General features: G+C 41.6%; 1 protein-coding gene and 1 long non-coding RNA gene across 2 annotated transcripts; one reads left to right on the forward strand and one right to left on the reverse strand.

Annotated features, from left to right (window-relative positions):
- Nucleotides 1-124: 124 nt before the first annotated feature.
- Nucleotides 125-21,973, reverse strand: SUZ12 (SUZ12 polycomb repressive complex 2 subunit). The gene is given in 18 exon segments (XM_051797930.1): nt 125-4,306; nt 4,594-4,673; nt 5,170-5,368; nt 5,742-5,899; nt 6,524-6,667; nt 7,097-7,188; nt 7,481-7,658; nt 8,372-8,477; nt 9,288-9,390; nt 10,119-10,350; nt 11,417-11,502; nt 12,802-12,851; nt 13,789-13,857; nt 18,556-18,620; nt 18,718-18,764; nt 21,436-21,773; nt 21,775-21,931; nt 21,934-21,973. Coding segments are annotated over 18 exon segments (2,475 nt in total). The 5' UTR covers nt 21,959-21,973; the 3' UTR covers nt 125-3,960.
- A 199-nt stretch (nt 21,974-22,172) lies between these two features.
- On the forward strand, nt 22,173-24,858 carry LOC127475811 (uncharacterized). Its single transcript, XR_007906344.1, has 2 exons — nt 22,173-23,882; nt 24,412-24,858. It is a non-coding gene; the product is annotated as an uncharacterized LOC127475811 (long non-coding RNA).
- The last annotated feature ends 2,955 nt before the right edge of the window (nt 24,859-27,813 follow it).

The following is a 27,813-nucleotide window of genomic DNA, read 5'->3' on the forward strand; positions in this document are numbered from 1 at the left end:
TGGTCTAGGAAGTTATTTATTGGGGCATAAAGCTGAGCATCACGGTGTTCTAACAATATAAGAACATGTTTCCTAGAGCACCGCACCCATCTTTAAGAGCTTCTCTCCATTAATTTTTTTTTCACATTTTTCTCATCTTCTGTCTCTCAGGAGTCCTGAACACTTTCTTTCCACATTTCTCACCTGTGCACTTCCCTTTATTTCCAGCCAAAGTTCAGATTCTGACTGACATTTCTCACAAAAATAATTTTCCCCTTCTTTTTATAAAATTTGTTACAGCATCTATAAAGTCCTTCCCTGAATATTCCATCAAAGCTGATCTGTCTCTTCTCCATTTTACTGTTTCCGTCCCTTCCTGGTGCATTCACTGGTGCAGCTCTTACCCAGCAGCAGTTTTGGCCAGTGTTACTGAGGGAGCAGCAGAGATACTTAATCACCTTCAAATAAAGTCCACGTTGGACTAACACACAGATTTACTTCATTCCCTTAGTTCTGCTTTACCTGGAGCCTGTTCCAGTTATTTGGTCCCTTTTAGAGGAAAAGTAACTTGTGAAAGCAGTAAGGAAAGTTGCTGACTTGGCAGCTCTCCCTCACAAACACATCACTCACATGAATTTTCCTCATGACGAGGGGCCGGCTGTTTCTCCTCAGGAGTTGCAGCTTCACTCTCAAATCAAGCAGGGTAAAGCAGGAAAGAGTCAGGGAAGGACTTACCTACTCCAAAGCCTGTGTTTTCCTCGATGTGAAAGCAGTGTCAGATCTGGAACAGGGTCTGGTCCCACGGGAACAGCTCCACCCAAGCACTGCTCCATGATGGCACCAAATTTCTGTGAATTAAGAAATACTTAACTTGGAACAGCATTGTCAAAACTGCCCTCACAGAATGGCTGCTGTATTGCCAAAGGTAAAATCAGACTGCTGGTTTGGGGGTTTGGTTTTGTTGATTAGGTAAATAATCAGAACAACTCAAATTGTTGGCAACTGCTTCATTCCAGGCAGGGAATCCTTACCCCACCCCCCAAAACTCAAGGACTACATTCAAGACACACTCCAAGCACTGTACACTGAAGGTGAACAACTCCAATCCATCTAACACCTCTGAATACAGTTTTTAATGCATTGAATTAAATATTCAAATCAGGTTAGGTTCCAGCTCAGGGTTCACAGACCCTTTGTGATCAGCAAATACAAACCATCAGTAAAACCTGCCATGGACACACCAAAGGCCAGATGAGAACCCTGACAACGTGAGAGATGGGAATGTACCAGCCTACAGCAGCCTCATCCTGCACTGAGTTATTCCCAACATAGGAGAAGGTTTCCAGGTCTGCCATTCCACAGTCACCACTTGGCCAAGCAATGCAATTCCTACCTTGTTTTGTCCCACAGCACCTGGAGAATCCGTCCTCTGCCGGCCCACAGAGGGGATATTTTAAGCCAACACCAATTCAAACTTTGCTCCATATAAACTATTTTATAAAATGTTTGAAACATTAACCACTTGCACGTAAAAATTACCCAAGTCTTGGCTCTGTAACTGCCATCCCAAGGGATGTGTTTCACTTGCAGTTCTATAAATCACAGTTCTAAACAGTAAAGCACAACTTAAAGACCCATCTCGGGTATTCAGCTCTACCCCAAGAAAGGAGAATGAAAGTTGTTATAATCTGGCTAAAAACCTGGAAATTTATGGAGGTACCTTAAATAAAGCTGGAACAATCTGGCAAAGAACATGTATCCAAAATCTTAGAAGTCAGGCAGAACAGAAGTTTGTGCAGGTGCTGCTCGAGGCCTCTGCACAGAATGACTGGACACCCATCATGGCAGGTTTCATATTACTGAACTTTATGTACAAAAGCTGATTTCAAATAAAACATTTAATGAAAAACAACAGTTCATTTAAACAACTGAACTTGTTTTGGTTGGGTTTTTTGTTTGTTTGTTTGGGGTTTGGTTTTGTTTTTACATCTACTGTACGGTTCAAATTCTTTTTAACCAGCTTACATGGCATCTGCAAAGGTACATATAGAAAAGGCATCTTTATAAATAGAAAACAAGGGGATTTTTTCAGCTTTTATTATAAATTGACATGACATACAAAGTTTACTGAACAGAAGTAATTTCATTACTATTTTTGGGGGGATCACCAACTTTTTGTGCAAACAATGCTAGCCTTCTTTTAAGCATTAAGAGCATAACTGCTTAAGAAATGACATAAGCAATAATTCTAGAACTACATCTCCCCTAAAATAATCTATTTTTTTACATATGTGCACAGCTTTAGCAAATTAAAGCCAGAGAGAAATGCATGATGTACTATCCAGAGGCGTAATTAGAGTTTGCTAAAACTCAGAGAGCTGGCAAATTCAAGAAGTTTGTAATGAAAGCTGCAGTTTCCCTCTTTCCTATTTTGTACACAAAATCAGTGACTAAGAACTTAATACTGGATGACAAATCACATCCACACCATTAGTTAAATAGTCTCACAGTTAAACACATCTTAAGGACCATCAAAATCAGTATTTACATTTTATAAATTTCTGAAGACACCATTAGAAAGCTTATATACCCCTTCAACAAATAGGGAACTGCATCTCATGGTGATGGAATGAAATAAAAAAACGAAAAAAAACCCAAAAAAACCAAACAAACCTGTATTTACAGCAGCATTGTTTCCTTTATAAATAAAGAATATGAAAAATGAAATATTTTAAGGATAATAAAAAATTGAGGTGATGTCACTCAACCACAGTGCTTGCTGGAATAAACCCTTCGGTGCTGATACTGTACCAGTAGTGAAACCACTTTCCATTGGAAAAAATCTGTAAACGTATGCATAAAATGTGTTAACAGCAGTGCAAAACTGCTCAAATATAGTCTAGTCAGCATCTTAGTATCTGTATTGAATACAATACATTACAGAGTACTTACATAAGAAGTGCAACACATTTTCTGGTCCAATTTTACAGTGCATTTTTCCCTCAAGAGTGGCATCTCGAAAGCCAAAGCTAAACCCACGGCCCGGCCTTGCAGTCTGTCCTCAGGCAAGAACTTCCCGGGAAGTTGGCGACGGAATGCCTGCAGAGGGACAGGAGCCTCCGGCCTTAGCATGGCACACCAGGATGTGCAACCCCCAGGCAAGAGGGGTTCCATCAGATCCTCGCTGTAGCTGTGTAAATGTGGCATTAAAAACTAGAAAGGAGCTAATGTTCAAGTTTCAAAATGGTACACTGGGCGATCGATACATCGGAATTATCCACCAAACCCAAACTGCTGGGAACCTCAAAAAAGCCAAGGGGGGACTTCACTGTGTCTGCAACGTGAAAAGCCAAGATCTTTCCAAACAGGCACAAGACAAAGGAAGTGCTAAGTTCGCCAACTTGGAGAATTTTTAGTGTAAAAAACAAAAAAAAAATTAATTGGTAATTTATGGTCGATTGATAAATGATTTCAAATACAAGGATCAAAGTTAAACTGTAAATAGTAAGACATTATTTTCACAAAAAGCTAACTGGAGAATTTCTAAATCAGAAAAGCAGAAACTGTATCCCAATCCCCTTTCCCTAATGTTTCACAACTTCATGGTAGGAAAAACAGCCAGATACAGATGCAAAAATCTTAATATAAAAACGGTTTTACATATACTTAAATTATGTAAATTCCATAAAGTTCTTAAGACACTAATTACTAAAATTACAAAAAGATTTTCATATTGCTCTTCATGCTCAAACTCTTAGAATATTGTCATTACATCACCAAAACCAATATACATGTAGTACTTGCATAAGTAACTGAATAAAAACCCTGTTTAAACAATATCCTTGTTGAAATCATTTATTTCCATCCAGCAGTGCCTGTTTGGAATCTCTGTACTTCTGTGTGTAATTCTTTCTGGAGCTCATGCACCCTTAGAATGTCACTTCAATGCTTTGTCCGTTGAATGACAGATTTTTTTTTACTTCAGAGCTTCTGTTTCTTGCTCTGTTTCGTGACACCTGAGATGCTTTCCACTTCTGAAATCCTCTCGCGCGCGGTATTTTCACTGTATCCATTTGTTGTCCCACTCTGTTCCTCGGAAGATTCCTCGTCCGTCGGGGAGGCCGATTCTCCCTTCTCCAGCTTCTGCTGCATCTCTCGGAGCCTGGCCACAGCTTTGTCTATGGACATGATGCTGATGAGGTTAAAGTCATGCATGCTGACCAGGTGGAGCATAAAGTTTCGACACAAGTTCTTCTTGATGATTTTCTGTCCATAGTTTTCCACAAACAGCATACAGGCATGATTCATTTGATTGTCAGCAATAAACCTGGCAAATGAAAAAGCTGTCACTATGCAGGTAGGACATTTTCAAAGACAAGAAGATACTCTATGTGATTTATTACACAACATCTCCAGTGGTTTTTTCTCTTCAAAGCTCAAGGCACAAGAACTTTAAAAGCTTAAACTCTCAAAAGCTTGTTACCAAATTATCCTTTAACGATCCTTTCTTAAACACCTGGGCTAACTGCATTTTAAGTATTTGGTGAACTGCAATGCAAAATGATCAACCACATCTGTAATTTATTTGCATCAAAGCTAAGCACAGTAACATACCCGTGCTTCATAACATGAAGATTCCATAATTTCATCACTTCTTTCTCTCCTTCGTTAACGTCAGAAAATTCTTCTATTTGCTGGAGAGAGAAAGGATTGGGAGGAAGGACAGGAGAAGAAACAAACACACCCATCAGAACTGCAGTGAGAGCATACCCAAAATTCAGCTTATGCACAGAAATATATATAGAAAACTCAGGCTCTGCAGTTAAAAAAGTTAGAAAAATGTAATCTCATGTAGAGATTTGGGATGATAAATTATATCCTTATCACATACACCCTGCACTGGGTACTCCTGATTCCAGCTTCTCCTCTCTGAAGGAGAAAACCAGCCCCAATGAAAACTTGTTTGAACACATGGGGACTGAACTGGCTTTACAACTGAAGGCATGCTTGAAAAAAAACCCCACCTTTGATTCCATGAATTTCCCTCTACAGTTGCTCAGCAAAATATTCTGCTCTTAAAATGCATCATTTTCAAAACAAATGCCTGACTGCCCCCTGAAACAACTGCAGCTCATCTTCAAAAACCACAACCCACTTAGAACAACAATTCTGTGTAAATGGGATAATTACAGTGATGGTTTTCTCCCGTAGCCACTCCGGGTCCTTTTCATCCTCACTGTCCACTTCCATCTCCTGGGGGCGGAGGGGCAGACACGTGTCACTGTGGAAGTACAGCCGGTTGTGCCCGCTGCTGTAGGTCCTCTGCTGCTCCACCTCCCCATCCTCAGACTCCAGGAATTCTGACATACTTGCTTTCGTACGCTTTGGCCTGGCAGGAGGGAAGGAAGAGATGCAAACACTGAGCAATTGGTTCATACAAATTATTTTAAGCTCTAGCCTGCAAAAATGTTGGGGGGGGGAAATCTCCAGCAGTGAAATAAACCCCATTAAAAAACCAACTTCTCCTTTTGGGGAAGAAAAGGTTTAGGATAAGGCAGTTAAGAAGAGTTACATCATTATGATTAGACATCTCAACTGAAAAGATGTAGGAAAATCATACCACGTCCTTCAGTCACATTTTTTTAGTCACAATAGTGACAAACTACACTGTTTATTTGCACCTACACATTTACAGCTCTCCAGGTGTCACAATCTGCTCTCTAGGCCATAGTGCATAAACAGGCCTTGTTTCCCAGCCCCACCTGCAAACCAGGATGTGTGTGATGGGGGTTCTCTTGACCGGCCCGTTGCGGCTGAAGGCGAAGCCGGGCTGGCGATGGATGTCCTGGGGGTTCCCCGCGTAGGAGCCGTCGTAGCACTCGTTGATGGACACGTCTATCCGAGCACCTTTGGGATGATACTGGGACAGAAGGGCAAATATTCTCAGCAGACAGCAATGACAGCACGTCAAGTAACCTTTTAAATTCGGAACAGCCTAAATATCACTTATCAAGAACCTGAAAGAGCTCCAGTTTCCTTTTACAGCACCCGAATGATTTTTATCCTCCAGAAACAAATTATACTAAAGCTCCCTTGCTCTGTACTATTTAACTGTTTTATATAAAATCACTCAGAACTAACTATAAAATGAAGGAAAATATCAGCTAACGAGAACCCTAGAAATGAGAACATTTCTAAATTTCCCAAAGCTTCAAGGGACTTCCAACCAAATGCAGATTTCGTTGTTTTCTACATCACAGAAAAGAGCACACTGATGCAAAAGCAGCAGCTGCAGTCAGAGTTCTTCCTCTAGTGATTAGAATTATTTTATATATATAAATAAAAAAAAAAAAAGAAAAAGAAAATCAACCCACTTTTTTCCCTCTGTAACACACATTAATTCGTGTTACACCCAAAGGAAGTGGTTTCTAACCTGCAGGTACAGCACTACCATTTCACAGGTTAGCAGCAGAATCCCTGCCCAGGGGATCTGTGACAGCCTGTACAGTGCTTCCCAGTGCTGAGCTACTACAAAATTACTTACAACATAATTAAAGATAAATCTGCTGTGGCAAAGTTTCAGATGTTTGAGTAAACTATAGAGCTTCCGACAGTTCAAGGTGCACCAGGGGCAGTGCAAGTCGTCTCTGGCCTCAGTCTGCTGCCTCGTGTTGTTGTTATACAGGAACTGAGGGAACAAAGGAACAGGCAGGGCAGGATTAGTTTCATCCATTCCCTTCCCAAACGAAGTGGGAATTGTTTCAGGAGACCTCCACAGCAAGAGGAACGTTTGGGAACACTCCACCCACTTGGTGTACTCAAACAGTGGTATTTGAGGAATTTTTTTCCCCACAGGAAGACCACCTGTCCCCTCCAGATGTCTAACAAGAGATGCCCTTTGTCTTTCAGAACATCAGACATGCCCCCAGGAAGGTTAGTTTGCTAAAATGCTTCCTGTAAAAAGTAGTATGTGGAATGGCTTTTAGTCTATGAATTTGAGACCCTTAAGGCATCCACTAAAGAGGTAAATGGGAATTTCCACCCAGCTTGAAAAGGAACATTTTAATTCCACACAATACTTAAGATTCTAGTTTTTCCCTCTAATTATTTTCAATACCTGGTAAAATATTCGCAACTTCTGTCGAGGTTCATTTAAAACATCTCTCTCTTTTCTCGTTTGAAGGTCTGTGGGCAAGGATTCTTTCACAGCTGAGAAAAAAGCACATGTAGATACAGATTTCTCTGGTACAGAGGAACAGCCAGACATTGTTTCTTCCCCAAGTGTGGAAGTTCTGAGAAGGGCACTGCTGCTGAAGGAAATGTGCTACTTGAGGGGACTCAACAGGTACTGCAAGACAACTGCACAGAAAGTGTTGGATGCTTATTTTTGCTTTTCCCTGTTGAGAATTCCCTGAAGCAGTTGCACCAGTGAGGCAGGAACCCCTCAGCACACAGGGGCCAAGCAGATGATTATTCAGCAGCAACCCCAAAGTTTGCTTACCTATAGTCTGAGTAGGTTTAACAGAGTTGGGCTTGTTTTCTTGAGGGAGGCTCTCAGAATTTCGTGTGGCAAGAGGCTTGGCTATAGGAGCTGTAGACTTGTCATTTGTGTCTCCTGTCCAACGAAGAGTAAACTGAAGTGTAGGTCCCTGAGAAAATGTTTCAAATGGAGGCAACCTCTGGGGGTGGAAATCAAAAACAAAACAGCAGAATTAGTGTCTTTCCACATACAAAATCAATCAGGAGAAGATATTCACAAAATGGAAGCAGATCTATTTTTTTAAATCCACATAAAGGCTAACAGGATAATAGAGCTTATAACTATATTTTTACTATATAATTTGGTTTATCTCTGCTTTTTTCATAATTATAATAATCATGTTGAAACACAAATACTTTGCAACCTGGAATCTTCATGTTCTTCTCTTCAGTCACAACTGATGCTCTCCCAGGACATGGGAGTATTTCACATGTGTACAGTCACCTGCATTCACTGTATCAGTGAGTTTTGATTCACTTCAGCCAACTATTTCTCTCTGCTCAACACTGTCTCCTACACTGATACACCTCCTTTGCATCACTAAATTTTATCAGCATTCTCCTCAGGTATGTAAGATCACACCTATGAAAGCTCTGGGTTCCTCTTTCTTTCCCTAAAATATTCTGCTTCTGCAGTTTGTTCTGTTTTGCTTTGTCCTCCTTGTTACCATAACAAACATTTAAACTGTTTGCTTTAATAAGACAGAAATTCACAAGTCATTGAAAGAGAATTATTTCCTGTTCAACTCAATCCATTTTCAGAGGAACAGCCACTGACTGCACTTCCAGCTGAGCTCCATCCTAATGCAGATCATTTGAAGACAGTTCTCTCAGCCACTCAAACAATCCATACCTTCCCATCAAGTATTGTTTCCCACGTTGCTCTTTTCTTGCTAATGGGACACTCTTCCATTTCCTGCATGGCCACTTCATATTCCCCATCCAGAAGTTGCAAACGTCTGTCAGGACAAAGTAGGTGTAAACCAGCTCATTTTTATTGTCTGCCTGTTCAAATGTACTGTTTAACAGTAACTGAGTCTCCATGAACCTAAAGGCAGATTTTCAGGCAAATTTATTTGACAGCTAGGTGTGAATCTTGACAAACGTCATCCACAACAAAGAAAAATGTTAAAGATTATAAAAAAAAAAGAAAGTAAGTTTTCATGCATGATTTGGTTCTGCTGCAGATCAGACATTCTCATTTATACAGTGCATGGCTGAGAATGTCCTTGCTTATGTCTCATCACTACAAAACCACCTCATGGTTCATATCATGTTTAGCATATTAAAGTTCTCCAGTGGAATTAGGTAAGAGAAAAGAACAAAACATTGTCAAGACTTCTAAGATGACACAGATTAAAGAAATTTCTTAAAAAACCAAACTCTTCTCAAAATATACAACTTCCAAAACCGTATTTGAATAAATACCCAATTTTTTCCAAATCCCTTTTAAGCAGCTTTTTCTTGAAGCTCTATTTTTATTGATAAAGAAACCATGTACCCATCTCTACCTGGGACCTGCATTTGCCATGGATAGAACTCTTATTTTCATATACTGTACACAGTCACTGAACAGGTCTCAGTGTAAAATGTGCATTATGAAACCTGTAATTTTTTTTTAAACCACAACAAGCCTAAGCTCTTATTGTAAATATCAACTAAAATGCAGCCAAAGACATCCTACACTGTAATTAAAAAACATGTTAAGTTTATTATTAAACAAATTTCCAATGATTAACAGAAACAATATTTATTTTGACTAACATTACCTGTTTTTATCAAACACAGTCATTTGTGCTACAAATGTCTTTTCCCCATCTTCACGGTTTGAAGAGTTCCTTTTTCTTCTGGCTGGGAGCTCCTCATTGACATCTGCACACAAGAAATATGGGATTCAACCATTGTATAAGCCCAGATTTAAAAGATCAAACAGTCTCTATGCAACTGCAAACTATAACTGGCTGTTCATTGGGTCAGGTGTGTCATACAACAGAAAAGGACAATGCAATGGAAAGGGCACTTAGCTTAAAAGTAATCATATTTTAGGTATGTTCTCATGTATTTATAGTTTCATCACATTATTCTGTCAGCATAAAGAATTTGGGATTTCATCTTCCTCCTCTTGTGGCTATAAAATAGTGAGAAATAAAGTTTTTCATTCTACATGCACTCTCTCCAAGGCTGTAACATTTGTGATGTAACATGTCTTAATAAGATTAAGAAAACAGCTTTTAAAAATTTGTTACTTAGATATTTTATCTACTGGTTTTTTTTTTGCTGAGAGACACTGATAGAAGCTACAGCTGGGTCAGCAGTGACCAGGGCTGGTGGAGGATTAATGATCCTCCCAGTGACCACAGGGCCCTCTTGCAACATTCACCTTCACCATCACATTAATAACAAGTGGTGTTAAATCTACGCAAAAATAGAAGCACAGTTTCCAGTTCCCAGCTGAATTCCAACCCCATTCCAAAAGAGACTGCAAACAAAGGCAAGCCCAATCAGTCACTGAGCTACTGCTGGCCCTTGTCAGTGTGCCCTACACTGCAGACATGTGCTGCAGACAGACCCTCAAAGGCAGATTCGAAGGCTGAAGTTACCGATGTTCTCGTTCGTCTCCCCGTTGAGGAGCCCGTTGAACTCTCTCCTGCCCGGGCGAGTGACTCGGAATAACAGCGAGTAGGACTTCACCATGTGGCTGTTGCTTGGCTCAAACTCATTGCTGGAAACTGCCAGGGAGGGGAAGTTGCCTGGTTTGATTTGGCTGAGGTCTGGGTTTAAAGGCACCTGCTTTTTACCTGTAGGAACCTGTCTTATGGGACAACTGACATCCTGCAGCAAAACAAGAAACAGAGCAATTGGGTCTTTGGACTGTAAAGACATCAAGTGTTAAAATTTGTATCATTTGTGAATTGTACTTGTTCTGCCAACTTTTTGAAAATAAGCCTTGTAACAGATACAAATCAAAAAAATCTGGCATGATCCCAGGTTGTAAATGCAAAACCAGATATTGGTTAAGTGTAAATAAAACTGGCATTCTACAAGCCCTTCTGGCAGCAGCCATCTTTCTCTAAGTGATTAAATTAACACTAACATGAGGCACTTAGAAAGATTGTAGAACAGCCATTAATACTAATTTAATTCTGTTTACTTAAAGAAATTAAATGTTTTGGTTATATATATACATTTCAAGGGCTTCCTGTCTACTCCTTGCAATATTACAAAGTGCACTTTGTGCTATCTGTGAGATAAAGAACCACTTACCTAGGATTTATTATATTCAGTACCTCTCAAACAGATCACTGAACATTGTGTAGTATTGGGAAAACAAGGCAAGATGGCCTAAATATGAAACTTGCAGCAAAACATTTGGGAAAACCATCAGCACCTCCTGATTTCACCATATTTATCCACACTGTAGCAATTAACAAAATTGGCTAGAAACAATATTAACTCTTAAAAACATGTCAAAACAGCTTAAGAGTCTTGAGGAAAATACACATAGTTCTGTCTGCAAATCTTTCCTTTCTGGTTAAAAATCACAGCATTCATTACTGAGCCTCCCATATTCCCAGAGCTGTGAAGATGATTTGCCAACTGGTGTGAAACAAACACAGATAAAACTGCAAGCAAATTCAAAGATGCTTTAAAAACAAAATAGAAAATTGTTTATGATTCACAGTAGATAAAATCTGCAATAATCAAAGTGATCAGAGTAAAAAGCACAGGTACAGAAAAGGCAAAAATCCAACAGAAAACAACTTGAATAGATCAGTTATTGAATTTAAAGACTAATTTCAACAGAGGCATCACTGTATGGTGATGTTAATCAGATAGTCCAGAAGCAGGTAAACATTTTGCTTTAACACATATTAACAGTTTGTCAAACGATTTTTACCTTTCGTTTCTTGTGGCAAACTTTCACCAGCAGAACTTCCAGGGTCACAGAATTTTGTTCATTCTCTGAGTTTTGTGATGGCTTATCTGAACAGAAAAACATCTTAAGTTCTGAACAAGTGAAGGTCCATTCAATGGCATAAATCCATCTATGATTACTTTTTAACCACAAGCACCTCCAGACACAAAGACCACCAGCCAAATTCTAAGTTTCAATTCTCCCCAAACCTACTGCAAATTCCCACCTAACATCTCCTACCTCTTCTCATCCTAGAGATTAAAAACCACAATTGATCTCTAATGTTTAAAAGGACAAGTTCACTACCTTGTTATGACAGAGGAAAAGGTTATGGGTAGATTTAAGGACAGTCAGAACATACTAATTACATGAGCCAAGTTATTTTCTCCATTTTTTTTTCTTTACACCTTGCACACCTAGAATTGGGTTTGCATCAAAACTTAAGATCCAGAAGCTATCAGATAAGAAAACAAAACAAAATTGAAAAAAGACAACCTTAAACATTATGCAAGTTTAAATATATGCACAATATGCTAAAGGACTCTGGAAAGAACCTGAAAAAAGTCTTGGAAAATAAGACTTGGCTTCAGATAAATCTCCTAGAGCCTGGAATCTCCAAGGCAGCTGCTGCCAGCAGTGTGATCAGCAATGCCAAACCAAAAGTTAAAAATAACATTTTATTTTAATGGACAAACAGCTCATTTTTTTTTCAGGAGAGTAAAAAGGCAGTGAATTTATCCAAGGCTATCCAGCCCAGAGCACATCACTTGTGCTTTCCTCAGAGGAACACAACTCTGGGTTCTGGTCTGTGTAGACCAATACTCCAATTTCGAGAGATAAATCCTTATGTGCTCAAAAGACACCATGGAAAAACTGAAAGTCACTAAAATATGATTTCCATGGCTTGTCTAATGGCTGACACAGCCTTTGCCTCATTTCTAGACTCAACGTGATAAAATTTATTCTTACACTTCTGTTTGAAATCAGAAACCACTGAATCTTCAAATTATTGGAAGGCTATGGGTTTTTTTAAAGCTACTTCAAACACCAAAGACACACTCCCAGAAAATCACTTTCTTCAGGAGCTCCTCGAGGTCTATTTTGGTTTGAATGGATGATGACTTGAAGTATTTCTCAAAATCACTGTTTTGACTAAAACTCGAGGCTGCTTAACATCACAATTACACCACAACATTTTTACAGCACTACTGATTTGGAACTAATGGGACAGGCTGAGCTTAAATAAGTTAAAATCTGCATCCAAACAGCAGAGATTAAAAACACTCAAATGTTCCCCTCACAGATCTCTGCTGACTTCAGAGGTGTTACACAAATTAACAGTGTAATGAAAGAATTGGCAAACATACCATTTTTATGGAAGAACCCAGTAAATGTAAGTTGCAAATGAGCAGACAAGCTAAACAGAAAAAAAAAAAAAGAAAGGAAATGTTAGAAGAACAAATGTTTTCTTCTCCCAGCAGCCACTTCACTCCATGCTCTGATGGTCAGGACAGGCCTGCACAGCAGGAGTCAGTCCATCCTTCTAACTTGGAACTGCCTGGGCACAGCAGCTGCAGCTGGTGCAGAGTGGTACCAGTCTCTCTTTTCAGATTCTCTCTGTGCACCCCATGACTTGATACATTAAAAAGAAAAGTTTAAACACCACAGCAGAAGGACATTGCCTGGAGACAGGAGATCTTGCCTTCTCAGGCAGGCAAACCCATTTGCCAGACATTCATCAGCAACAGAGATCAGTTTTGGTGGAAATTTTCCAGAACTTCCCCCTGAACCATGGACTTGGTGTAGATTTTTTTTTTTAAACCAAGTATTTTAAGTTTGGTAATGAGATTCTTTACAGGGGAACATGTAGCCTTAGAAGGAAACACTGCCAGTCACATCAAGTCCTTATCATCCATAATATATGTGATTAAAATAATAATACAACAACATAAACCCCAAAGAGTAAAACTTCATGGTATTTCCCCAAATCTGCCTCCTTTCTTACCTTTAATTCCAACACACACAGATTAGTTACTGACACAACTGGCAGTGTTGGAAGCAAAGTTAAGGTAAATAAGATAAATTAAGGTAAATACCTATTTGAGGTTTCTATAAACATTTTAAGAGATGCCACAACAAATGTAGAAAGTTTATCCCGACACTGCTTTTCTCCAAGTTAAGTGACCAGGACACATACACACATTTTAGGATCCTGGAAGCAACACTTCAAGCAGTAAGTACTTTGCTTCTAACAATGACTCTCACTTTCACCTTATTAATCAAAAATATTTTTGATTTAGGACACACATGTGCTCATTTGTACCCCCCCCCACAAATATAAGGCAGGACTGTACCTGTGAGATTCTTGTTCTCCCTTCATTTTCTCTACTTTTGATAACATGTCATCTACTTTGAATGTTTTCCTGTGAAGAAAGAGCAGAAAGAATGGTTTTACACAGCCACTATACCCCTAACATACAACAACAAAATTTATGCAGCCTGAACCTTGACTTGTTTTTCATCTAAAACTGTCTATATACATAATTTTAGCCTTCTCTTCAGAAAGCACTCTTTATATCTTATATCACACCCATGTTGTAGGGACACAACTGCTTCTCAAGCAGCAGCAAAAGAATGCAAGGAATTAAAACCAGACCTTTCAGCAATAATTCCACTGCTCATAAGAAGTTTCATTTAACAGCACCATATTGAAACCCTGCAATGAACATGCAGGGTTCATTTCACGTTTCATTTTCATTTCAGCTTTGTCAAAGAAAGTTCCTGCTTTAGTGACACTTGCACCTACTAGGAATGGATGTGTCAGCTCTTCAGCCATTTATATTTTAGTCATGATCACAATAATGAAAAACACTTAAAAGCTTATAGGACATAAGAGTTAAAAACCTAAATAAAAAACCAAACCCTTATTTCACCACACATTTCTATTACATGGAAAAGAGCAATGAATTCTGAGGCTACTTTTAGAGCACTCACAGGAAATGTGGGACAACGACAACAGTGTCACAGATAATAATCCCTTCAAATCATTCCTCTCTGGAATTCTGACATCAGGCTGTTCATGCTCATATGTTCAGCCTGTCCTGCCATACATATAATTTAATGGTCATTGCTAAATGAAGCTCACTCATGAATAGAAGTTATTCAACACTCTACAGAACAGTCTTTCCATTTTTCTTTAAAGGAAAGTTAAAGCTTGGACAGAGGTGTCCACAAAACTGGCCTAGAGAGAAGTGACAACTCAAGTGTGAGGGCACCTTATACCTTAGCAAAATGGAATAAGAACATCAGTTGGGGCCAAACACTGGATTACTTGTGGAGGGAAGAACAAGGAGGAGCTCTGGGGAGTGGGAAGCATTTGTCTCCAGAAATATCCTGATGTCACACAGTGCCCACAGTCAGCGCGGAACGCTCGGGAGTGACTGAGCTACAAATCACGGGGTGACTCAACAGTGACACTGGACAACAAACCCTGCACAAGCACAGGGCTGCAAAGAAATTATTATTGTAGAGCAAACAATCACTGATTCAAAGCTCTACTCAGCACAAGACTCACACATATGACAGACTTGAGAACTGACTCACCTACACTAAAATGTGGGATTATTGCAATGAACGTTGCAATGCTCAGCTTTAAAGCAAGGGATGTTAAGAACAGAGTAGGTTGTTAAAAATTTCAGATTCTAAGGTCAAAAAGCCTCTGTGTGCACTTTGCTCCAGCTCATGAAAATCAGCCAGAACAGAAGCAGGGCACTGATCTTCAGAGGGCTTCCTTCAGACTGAAGAACTGCTTAAAACAGCTTCAGAGCAAAGTTATGTCATGATTGGAATATGAGCCAGAAACCAGCTAAGAGACAAACATGATTCAGGGATGGGGAAAAGGTAATAATCTTTCATAAAACATACTAATATCTGACACAACTGGCATTTAATATGTGAGCATTACTGATCCAAAAAAACCCCAGTGGTGCGACCTTTGCTAAATCCAGGCTCAGATTAGTCAAAACAACAGAGTCCTCCAAAAAAAACCCAATCTTTCAGAGAAACTAAAAATAGCAAACAAGAAACTCATTACATCAAAATTGTTGCCTTTGAAGTTAACTTGTAAGAGTAGAAATTCCTCTAAACTGGATTACTATTTCTGTTACCACATTCCCATGCAAAACAGACAAAATTAAATGATTGTAACACCCATCCCTAACACCTGGGATTTTCAGGACAGTGTTTCCTGGTGTAACAAGTACATGCATCTTGTGCATTCCTTTCTCCACCCACTCCTATTCCAGTCAAGAAAAGTAATAATTAGCAAAGCATTAGAAGTCACATCAGAGCATGCCATTACTCTGATAATAAATAAAAGAATTATTCCTTTATCCAAATACTGTATGGGAAGCAATTTTATTTAGTAGCTTCTTTCCAACACCATCATTTGGTCTGATAATACAATAACACCTAAAGACAGACTCGGGCAAAAAGCCCATTTTCAGCTTCCATCAAGTACCCCCTGACCAAAGCCCATCACCTCTCTGATAATAGCCAGCAACTTCAGTACCTTTTTATTCCAAGTTGACACATTAACTATCCCCTATCACCATTCTTCTATACTCTAAGCATTCTAGTCTTTATGAAAACTTTCTCAGTATTAAACATATGGACCAATACCAAGAGATAATTTCATGGTAAAAATGCAGTTTTACTTCCCTAAGTGTTATATTTGCCTGGCATTTTTCTCAGACTACCAGGCAGCAGGAGGTAAAAAATATGGAGCTATAATTACTATTGTTTTATAAAGTTTGGACATTAGTTCTCTGTATTTTACTTATGATAGTGTTTACTGAAATGGCAACCAAAACAATTAACAGCAACTTAAAAACTGCAAAATTCAGGAGGAATAAAATTCTAGGGGAATAAATAAATAAACATACATCTGTAGTTCACACAAGCAGGTAACAATCATGCAGTTCCAAGAGACTTCTTCACAAACAGAACTCCACTAACACTCCTGTGTACTGAAGCCAGGACCACAGATTTTTCTCAACAGAAGCCTCAGGATGATCTTTCTTCTACTTTAGCTCAGATATTTTTCCTCTTTTAAAGCCCCTTTTTCACCAAACCAACAAGATCATGTACCTTAACTACTTCTGCTGACTGAAGAACAGTGATTAAGGCCTTGCAGGTATCTGAAGTGTTTACCAGCACAGATCAGCAAACAAGGACCCTGCTAATCCCCCCTGGGGAAGTTCAGTGGAGACTCTTGTGCCACCAGAGCAGAAGAGTCCAACCCACCTTTCAGCTACAGCTGCTGTGGTTTGAACTGGGCTGAAGGAGAAGGAGCAGGGACTGAGCATGGAAAGGTCAGAGGGGGAACCCAAGGGAGAAGAACACACTTCCCAATTACTTTCTGGTTTTCCCCCCTGAACTCTGTTAGTTCACTTCTGTTGCATTACTGTGGTTTTATAAAGAAAACCCACTGAAATGTTTTACTTAATCTTCCTAGACCTAACAGGCAGGATGATTTCAGTAAATCAGCAGAACTATTGAGTGAAACAGCTATTGATGTGTTTGTTACCAGAACACCACCCAACTAAAATCAGTTCTAAATCAAAGTGTTACAGGATCTAGTAAAAATCAGTACTTTTCAAAGAGAAACTAAGCATTGTTTGTGCAGCTCAATCTGAACTAGAAATTGGAACAGTGGATAACACAATATAAGCAAAGCACTATTTCTTGTTTCCCAGCAAGTAAAAACACCCAACAGAACAGTTTCAAGTAAAAAACATACACATTTCAGTCAACTATAAGTTAATTTAAGTTATAAGCAAGAACCTCCTGTTGCACAATTCTAGTTAAAAAACCAAACAACAAAACCCCAAAACAACCCGAAAATAATTTTTTAAAATTTGACTCTGACTTACTTTAAAATAAGCAAAAAACTCATTTTGGTAACTTTTGTAAGACAAAGTAAACAGTAACTTCAAATTTTAAAAAAATAAATAAATCTGATCATTACCTGTCCTAAGCACCTGAAGTTGTAGGTTATGGATTCAGTTTTAAGAAAAAGTTATATTGTAGCATTAAAACTCATGGCAAAGAACATGAAACAATATCCAAGAAATCCAAGAATGCCATATATAGCTTCTTTATTTAATAAAAATATGCAAGTTCTATTGATCAGCAGATCACACAAGTATTACCTTCCTTGGATAGAAAACCCAAGTTTAAATTAGAATTGCCTGCACAATAATCACATTCTGTTGCATATTTGTTGTATTTCAGTCCCACAGTAACTGTTTCCAAGCGCTAAGAACTTTAGTGCTAAAATATTTCAAAGGAAGTGTTCAGGTTACCCAAAAACTCCCAAGTGTAACAAAGGATTTTCAGTGAAGGGAGATTCTGCTAATAAATAATGTCCACTGCACTTGTCCCTCTGCAGTGTTTCCATGTTTCCAAGTCCACTGGCAGGCAGCTGTAACCCCTCACGTGACAGGAGTGACTGTTCTGCAATAGCAAAACCAAAGCCCATCTCTCAGGTGTATCCAGCTCAAAGCTCAAACCTTCTCAGAGTTTTTGTGAAATGCTATAAAGAGACCTCTTTATTTTGTCAGCTTTTAAAATAACTACAGAAATAATTACTGCATTCTTTCAGGGCTAATTAAGAAAGTAAATAGTTTTGTATTTGGGATTTGTTCTTTTAAAACAAGTGGTCAGGGTACAGTTTAAAAGAAAATGTTTCACACGATTATGACTAAGCACCACTGATTACAAGAGCTCAGATGTTACACAGCTTTGTTTGGTTTCTAAAGTTCTCCCTCAAACCAGAAAACAAATATGGGAGAATTAGTCAGGATTCTGCAGATAGTTCTCCACATCTGAGTACTCCCAGTATCAACACAAGTCACAAGCATAAAGCTACACACCCCCTTCACATGGCAGAAAATCTCTTAGGTCTCAGAAATCAACTGTACACTGATGTAGCATTTCTTAAGCTCTTCAAAGGGAAAAGTTTTGCACACCACGTGAAAAGAGCAGGTCACACACTGCTATTTTTTGGACCTCTGCTACTCGGTGAACATTTTAGGATTACTTTTCAAAAACAGTTTTACCTTTTGATATTTGTTCGGGAGTTTCTGTGGGACATGTAAGTGAGAGTTCTGTGCAAAAATATTGGCTGCAGGGGGGAAAAAAAAAGAAAAAGAAAAAGGTTAGGCTTTAATTGAAATTTCCTACAAGCCCAAAGTAAAGGAGTGATAAAACCGATTACTCACTGCTATGAGATTCCGGGTACGGAGAAATCTGTATATCTGTGTTGGTTCTAAGAAAGAGGAACAGGTGTTATCCAACATAAAAATATCCTTGTAATGATAAAAAGTATCTAACTTAGCATGGTGATTATTTGGAAACAATTACCACAAAAAGGCATCCCAGAGTCCAAATAACTACAAGTTAACACGTCAAAGGTTACTTCACCTGCTCTACAACACCAAGCACTTCTCCTTTAAGCTGCCATAAATCAGGGTCACAACTCAACCCTGACTGTTCCTGCTCCCACAAAATGTGCTTCTTACAGGCATGAGAGGGCAGGAAAAATACCTCTGCATGTCACAGCCTATTGTCAAATAGGTAAGTTTTCTTCATGAGGTTAATGAACACATCTGATCCCACACCAAAACAGCACAATAAATTGACACGGTTGGACAATGTGGCCTCTGTTTTATCCTTCTGGGAAGTCCCAAGGTCACTTGCAGCAGGTACAGTTGCCTGTGATCCAGTAGGGATCATTCTAAGCCGGGAAATTCATGTTGATTCTGGTAAAGCAACTCGAAGTGCAAACAGAGGGAGGATAATAGAGCTGTACCCAACATCGACATGAAAGCACAGCAGCACCTCAAAGAGGTGTAAGAACCAAAGCTCAAAGGATCAAGACTTGCCTACAGGCAAGAGGACCCTCAGATTAGTTGCAACCGATTCAGTTAAATCAAGACAAAAAAGGTTTTGTCTGGATCAGGTTGTACCTAACAAGAATTCCAAACTAAACTGAAATACACTCTATTTATGCTGAAATAAAAGCCAGCCTCATTAAGGAGCCTCAGCAAGAAACTTAGAAATGACTTGATAAAACACATCATGTGGAGAGAGAAGAGAGAATGAAGAACGTCTTGATGCCCATGCTGAGACTGCTAACACTGCCTCCATTTCCCACAGAAAGAAAACAAACTGTTTCTTTTTTAAGAAATATAAAATTTTATTTTCATATGACTGCAAAAAAATGTTTAGTTCTAATAGCTGGAAACTCTACTGCACGGAATTCTGCAATTAGAAGTGGAAAAGGACAGCTTTTTATATCCTTTACCTCTTTTTAAAGATATGATTCCACCTGATTTCTCCAGTTATGAATATAAGACCCCACAGAATCCGTTAATAGAGAGATGTACTATTGCTAGACAAGAAAATCTTAAAACTATCACATGTCCTTTTAGAAGCCTGATGAAAACCAGTAAAATTCTGCTAAATTCAAGTTATCATAATAAATCCATGTTTTTCAAATCAAGATAAAAGACAGAAAGGAAAGAAATTAAGAAACATGCACTTTGCTACCAAGTGAAAACACAGAGTAGTCACAACTTCTAAAGAAACATCCCAGGATTTTAGTCTCAAAAAGCCCATGACATAACTATAATTTAGAAAGGTATGAAAACAACAAATTATATTGACAAGGATGCAATTTAATTTAAAGGCAATGCACTGCTGCTTCAACTTTAGTTTTCCCGAGCAGAAAAATTCTGAAACACACTTTTCAACCTGCAGAGAGACATATGTTTCACAAGTCCACATTACCCAGCAAAAGCTTAAAATAAACCTTTATCTTTTTCTAGCATATGACCTTGAAAAGGGACAAAATCACCCAGGAGGAATGCGATTCAATACTCCACGTGTTGGGATTTTTTTAATCCGGTGTTTACTTATTGCAGTTTTCCCATGATAGTCCCACTGCAGGGTTAACATTTTGTGGTACATCCCCACTTTTCTCCTGGTCCCACCTGCCCCGCTCTGAGCTTCCCTTGTCTGATGCACAGAGCCACGGGCAGGAGGATTTGTTTCCACCACAGGCACTGACACCGAGCAAACCCCTCGCAACTCGCTTGCCACTTGACCCATTTGCAGCACAGTATTAACTGAACACAGAGCGCTGTTAACACGGCTGAGGCTCAAACAACGCTACATTATTCGAGACAACACCAAAAACTCCAGCTTTCTCCTAAACTGTCACCGTCTCCAGCGACAGAGAGCAGTGACAGCACCAATCCCAAACCAGGACCAAGTTTCTTAAGCAGGGCATTAAAAACTCCCTTCAAATCCTGAAAATCTCTCAGTACAAGGTAAGTTCACTGTTCCACCGCGCTTTTGAACCAGATTTCCATCGACAACTTTCTGGTGCATTCAGGGGGGTTTTCCTCCGCTCCGGAGCTGCCACAGGGGGATGCCTGGGTCGCAAAGGTCAACTTCCACTACGAAACCTCAACTAAGGGACAATTATTGCCAGACAAAGAAAAACCCAAGTACAGTAAAGTCTGAACCGCATCCTGCCCCTCAAAGGGGCTCGAACGGCAGAGGCCAGAGAGGAACGAGCCCCCTCGCCCCTCAGTGCCCGGGGGCTGCCGGCGGAGGGAAGGGAACCCGAGCGCCTGATGGGAAGTGCTGCCGAGCACCAAGTTCATCGCTGGGCGCGGGCACACACCCCCCACCCCCGCCCTCCGCCCCGCGGGCCCTCCCGCACCCCGGCCCCGCTCCCCGCGCTTCCGCCCGGCCCCCGCCTCCCCCGGCCCCGCTCCGCGGGCCCCGCTCCCTCCCGCGGGCCGTGTTTACCCCCGGAAGCCCCCGCTGCCCGCAGCCCTCCCCTCCTCCTCCTCCCGCCCTTTCCGCGGCGGCCCGGGCCGGTCCCGCCGGCTCGGCCGCCGCTCCCCTGGCCGGCCCCCGGTGCTCACTCTCGAAGGCCTGAAGAAAGAGGTCGTGGTCGGCCTGGATCTGCTCCATCTTCGGCTTCTTCACGGGGGGCAGCGCCGCCGCCGCCGCCGCTGCCGCCGAGGAGGCCGAGGAGCCGCCCGAGTACCCACCGCCCCCGCCGCCGCCGCCGCCGCCCGCGGCACCGCCGGATTTGCCGCCGGGAGCCGCCGCCGCGGCGGAGCCCCCGAACCCGCCGCCGCCGCCGCCGCCGCCTCCTCCTCCTCCTCCTCCTCCTCCTCCGGCGGCGCCGCCAGCGGAGCCCGAGCTGGGCCCCGCACCTCCACCGTGCTTCTGGGGAGCCATGGGGGTGGCCCCGGGCGGGCCCCGGTGGGACAGGGAGCGCGCGGGGCGGGCAGGGCCGGCCGGGGCGGGTGCGTGAGGCGGGGGGCGAGGGGGGGGCCGCGCCGCGCTCCAACTCCGCCAAGTCTCCTCCGCCCCGCTCCCTCAGCGCCGCGGCCGCCGAGCCCGCACCGCGCCGCGCGCCCGCCCCCCGCGCGCGCCCATTGGCCGCGGGGATGGCGCCGCGCGCCGCCATTGGCCGCCGCCGGCCCCGCCCCCCGGGTGACGCGCGGATGGTTCTGGAAGCGTTTGGTTGGTCCGCGCGCTCGGCGCGCGCCCCCTCCCCGGACCCCCCCCCCCTCCGCGTCCACCCCCCGCCTTTGAACTGAATTCGCGGGAAAGCGCCGCTCGCGCTCCGCCGCGCGGGGCATGATGGGAACGGGGGGGGCGCCGGAGCGCTGAGGAGGCGCTCGTCCGCCCCCCGCCCTGACACCCCGTCACGAGCCCCTCACAGCGCCCTCATAGTCCCCCTCACCGCCGCTCCGCCCCAATGCCCCCGGGCTGCCACAACCACCGGCTCTCCGTGCCCCCGCTGCGAAGCTGTTCCGACTCTGGGCTCTCCATGTCCCCGGCTCTCCGTCCCTCGGGCTCTCCGTGCCCCCTGTGCTTTCCAGACCCCCCCGGCTCTCCGTGCCCCAGACTCCCTGGACTCTCTGGCCCCCTTGTCACCGCCCGGTGGCCCCGCGGCCAGAAAGGTGCTGGTGCCAGTGCCCCCCTCGCTTCAGGGACCACTCAGCTGCCCCCAGGAGCTCCAGAGCTACATTTGTCAAAAAAGAGCTAAATTTTTGAAATAGAAGTTCGGGCATAAACCGGTAGCGGTACTGTGGTAGAAATGGTTATACTGGGTGGGCCATGAGGTCCTGCTGCTATCCCGCAGCTTTAACCTTATCTAACCGTGAGGTGCCCTCAGGGGAAGGCACGAGGAGCTGCCCACAGGTGCTGCGAGACTTGAAGTCTGAGGTAAAGCATTTCTGGGTTTATTCCCACCTTTCTCTGCTTGCTGAGGATGCACTGAATCCTCAGGGAAACCCAGGCTCAGTCCAGGGTCGGCCCTCGGGGCAGGATCTGGTGTGTGAGAAAACACCAGGGAGTCCAACTGGGCCACGGGGAAACTCAACCTCGGCTCTGTGTAATCAAGTCCTTAACACAGACGTGGCAACTCGCACTTAAAAGGCTTCGGCGGCCGTTCTGTTCTATTTGTGAAACTTCTCCAGAGCAGTTTTACAAAGCTGGGTAAGAATGGTTCATGTGTGAAACACAGCCTTGAATTCCGATACCAGACACAGCTGTGGGGCTGGCACTCCACCATCCCCACTGATCTTCTAATTTCTAGTGATAAGAAAAATCAACTCAATGATAAATATTCAGAGGAAAACCATATCTCAAAGTCAGCCGTGCTGTAAATGTGCCTTACATTATCAACACAGGGATTCCAATGTGATGCCTCAATTGTCTGGTATTAACCTTATTATGTTTAAAGAAAATATATGTATATACATTTACCCCACAAGCATTCAGATAAACAAGTCTTTATTCACTATTCCCCTCTTTTTGCTTTTTCTGCTGCACCATTTATCTCTCATGTTTGTTCTGGAACGATATTTTCTTCCCTTATCTTTTTTTCTTCCTTCCTTTCTCAGACATTGATGTTTTACCTGCAGGCTTTTCAGTATTTTGTTTCAACCTTAATTTTGTTACGTTAGAAATTCATTGCTGTCACAACTTTACCTACATTGTATTTTTCTTCCCTCTAAACAAAAAGTGATATTTCTAAAATATTGTTACACATTTTATCCTGCTTGTCATGATTGTCTCTGCTTAGTATTCCAGTCTTTTTATGTTCTATTCTTTATTCAATTTCTCTACAGTCACCTGTTGCTGAATATGTCTTTCATTACTGGAAGCAGCAATGTTTGAGGCACTGGCTGTTTCTGAGGACCTTACATGTAATTTCTTTGCTCATAATACCTGGGAATTCGTGGTGACGCTTCTGATATTGGGTGGTTGCCAGGCTGTTGGATTCAGGGGCCAGAGAGCAGCTGTACCCCAAATTATGGGGCATCTTTAGTCATCAGAGGTTGAGCTTGAGGTCAGTGATGCCCTGTTAAAAGTGACAAAAGGTATCAATATCACATTATGTGTGAGAAAGGCTCCTGAATGCTGTACAGCTGAAATTTTGTCCTTGGAAGTTGTTTGCTACCTAATTTATTCCTGTTTCCTCACAACTGTTTCCAAGTCTCTGCTGCTGCTGGTGGCTCATCCTTCTAAATTTCAAAACTGGGAGGAAGAGCCAGAGGGCAGCCTTCCAAGCAGGAGTAGGAAAGATAATTAAGCAATTAATGTCTGGCATTGGAGTTGGATCTGCCTGGGAACAGAGGAACCAGGGCTGCGACTCCTGCCCGGAGCGGGACAGGACAGTGGCAGGACCTGAGCCCTCTGCAAGGCAGGACTGGCTGACAAATAGTAGAGCTTTGGAGCTTGAGCCTGTTCCCCTTAGTTGTCCTTTCATGTCCCTTCCAACTCAAACCATTCTGTGATTCCATAATTCATTCTGTATTTGGGGCTTCATAGAATGGATTGGTAGAAATAGCAAAAAAACTTCTGTTTATTTTGCACAGTTACAAGCAAGAAAACAAAGGCTCCTTTTAAGAAAGGTGGAGGTCATTATGGTTTCTTCAGAAGAAAAATGAGCTGTAGCACGAGACCGTTGTGTCCTTGACCTTCCTGGTAATATAGACCCCTATAGATTTTACAGATGCATTCATTAAAAAATAAATAACTTAAACATTTGTCTTGTATACATATATCAGGTAACAGAAAACTGGTCATATTAAGCCAATGACAAGGTACCTACAAAGCCAGTGAAAATGTGTTTTCAAATAAAGTGGTTTAAAAAAGAAGCAGTGAAACATTAGTGTACCTTACTGAAATCGATAAAACTAAAAAGAATCTAAAAAACCTAAAAAAGTTTAAGATTATGGTAGTGTATCTTTTCCCTATAAAGATAAATAATATCCTAACATAATGCAAAAAAAAAAAAAAAGAAAAAAAAAAAAGAAAAAGAGCAGTTTAATAAGTTTAAGATGATAAATGGAAGAAACAATCAATTCCAAACCAGGAGTGCTGTTGGAATAAACCCCTGAAATGAAAGCAGAAGTAGGTGGTAGAGGTGCTTCTATATGTCAGATTTTATGTCTTGAGATGGCCAATCCATTCTTGTTTTCACATCCTGTTAGTGGGATTTGCATTTGATATCCAGAAGATCAGATTTGTTTCCTGCAGATTGGAAGCACATGCCACTTGTAAATCTCCTTTTCCTGTGGCTTTTCGCAGCCTGTGCGTGCCCAGCATTCCTGTCCTCCTGAACAGCTGAACTGCAGCAATTTTTGCCTCTTCACACATATATGTAAAAGTACATGCATATTTTAGAGCTTTGTGGATTTGTTTTTTTCATTTCATAGTTACCTGATTTTGTTGGTTGGCTGTAGTGCCCCTATAGCCACACTAAACTTTCCAGCTTGAGTCCTCCAAATTACTGTGTCTTTGCATAGGAATATTTACAAAGTAAATCCTTATTTAAAGGGGAAATAAATACCTGTAAACTCAGAGCTCAGCCTAAATGAAGGTTTTGTCAATATAACTATACTGTTTTCCTCCCATCTTTAAACATGGGTCTGTCTATAGTCTATAGAGATTGTTAGTAACTAACTAAACACTCTTGCAGACCAGCTTATCTCCTGAGAATTTAATTTTACATGTAACTTTGGAAGGAAAGAGTAATTCTCATTAGCTGAATGTAAACTTTTGGTCAGTCTTTTTAAAGCTTGGTTACAGATTGGGGCCATCATGAAAGCCAGAGTCAGGATTTATTAGGGAGCATTGTTGTACCCCTTGGTAAGGCACTGGAGCTGCTGAGAGTAACAAACCTCAGTGAGTGTCCTGGGTCCCTGCATTTCTTTACCTTGACCTTGAGCTCACAAGCACATTCCATTTGTGTGGTTACATCCACACCTTGCTTCTTGCTGTTTTCATGCTTCCAGGTTCTCCTCCTCACAATCTGTCCGGCCCCCAAACCCAGGTTTTCCATGAGAGAAGTGAGGAAGCAAAAATGCTCCAGAACTGAGAGAAACAAAAGCACTTCCTGCGTGGATGGGAAGGTCCCACAGCTGTGTCACTGTGCTCCAACCCCAGAGCCATTTCAGTGGCCCCCTCACACAAATAAACTTCACTACACGCTGAGTTAACCTCGTCTGCAATAGATACTAATTCATTCTTCACTTCATATTCTATATTTTCAGTCTGATTTGATGTTAATCAACAATAATTGGCCATGGAAATTATTAGACAAGCTACTCTTCCCTACCTATTTGGAAAACAAAAGACAACTCCCACTTATTGTTTTCCCAGCCTCTTGTAAAGAGAGGCTACACAATATTGCAGCTGGAGAAAGGGAGCAGCTCCAGATCTGTGGATATGAAAATTTCCAGATTTGTGGATAACAGCACAGCAGGAGGCAGGGGGAATGCTGGGTGTATTTGGGATGGCAGGATCATGTTGCTGTTGGGGTGGAAGCTCTCAGTTTCAGTTTGGTTTTCTGCATGTTAATGTACAGAGCTGCCCTGTTTTCATAAGCAGGGAACTGAGAAAAGAGAAAATAAACTTTGCTGTAAGGGAAGCCCTGTGCTGGAGCCCGGGGAAGGGAAGAGCACAGATCCTACACAGCAATCCAAGTGTTCCCAAGTATTCCCATGAATGCTGAGGGGGGGGAGATTGACAGAGCAGCCACTTGTGATTCTCATTCATGTGTTTGCCAGGGACTGCTTTTGTACAGAGCTGTTCAAATGTATTCCAGGAGCACAGCACTCCAGGAACGTGGCCCTCAGGGAATCTTAATGCCCCCACAATGCACAGCTTTCAGCCACAGGTTCCTTACATGTCTTGAGTTATTGCAGAGAGTGGAGAGGGAATGCACAGGATATTTTGCACCACGGAATCACCTGTCTCCTGCATTCCCACGGGGAACAATCAGTGATTAAAGTTATTAGTCAGTATTGCTGAGCAGAAATGTATGCTCAGGACTTGTCTCTTGGAGTTCTCTTGGTGATGTTTTAACATACTCTTCATGATTCTTCTACAGTGAAATTTATTTCCTGCCTTTCATTTAATGATTTCTTTCTGTTTGGTGGCTTTTTAGCAGTAGTCTTTGTCTTTAGAGTCTAGGTAGTGGACTAAAAATACCAGAATTGTTTCAAAAGCATTGTGAAGAGCCTGGGCCCAGTAGATTAATTTGCTCTAGAAAGGTAGGACATCTCCTAAGATGATTAAACTGTAAGGCTAGAAATGGACTAAATACACAGAAAAAAACCCCAAGTCAAATCTTGAAGTTTAAATATTTAATACATTGAAACAGAACAGGAATCCTGCTTGTTCATGCTGCAATTTCAGAGATGCAGCATGTGTGGTACTTCCTGCAAAACTATCAGAAAACTATCAAAAATTCAAAAAATCCTTCTAAGTGAACTTCAGGAGTTTGTGCTCTTGCAAGTGAATCCCGGAAACTGTGGAAGATATGGCAACTGAAAAACTCCTGATGCAAACTTAATGATTAAACTCAGAAAAGCAGAGATCAAAGAGGAACTGCTGGGGAGATGTGAGAATTCAGTCAGTTACAGATGTAAATAGAAGTTTCTCAACAAAAGGTCTGTTGACAGTGCAAGAATGAAATCTTCAATCACTCAAAACGAGAAATATGGGAGGATCAAAGAGCATGTCAATAGATAGTAAAACAAAACCTCAAGTGAATTAGTTACCTAATTAATTTCAGCTTTAAGTAAGGGATAAGTTTTAACAGGGACCAATTCTTTCTTTTGTGGCTTAACTAAGTATAGATTAATAAAGTGAGAATTGGGAATTTTATCATCAGCACTTACTTAAAGGATAAGATCAGGGCAGAAACTGTTTTCCCAGTGTTTCCCAGTCAGCACAGACATATACAATTCACACAGCAGAGCTTATCTAAG

Source organism: Manacus candei, unplaced genomic scaffold (assembly GCF_025592945.1).
Source record: "Manacus candei isolate 608988 ecotype Guabito, Panama unplaced genomic scaffold, ASM2559294v1 h1tg000047l, whole genome shotgun sequence".
NCBI lineage: Eukaryota > Metazoa > Chordata > Aves > Passeriformes > Pipridae > Manacus > Manacus candei.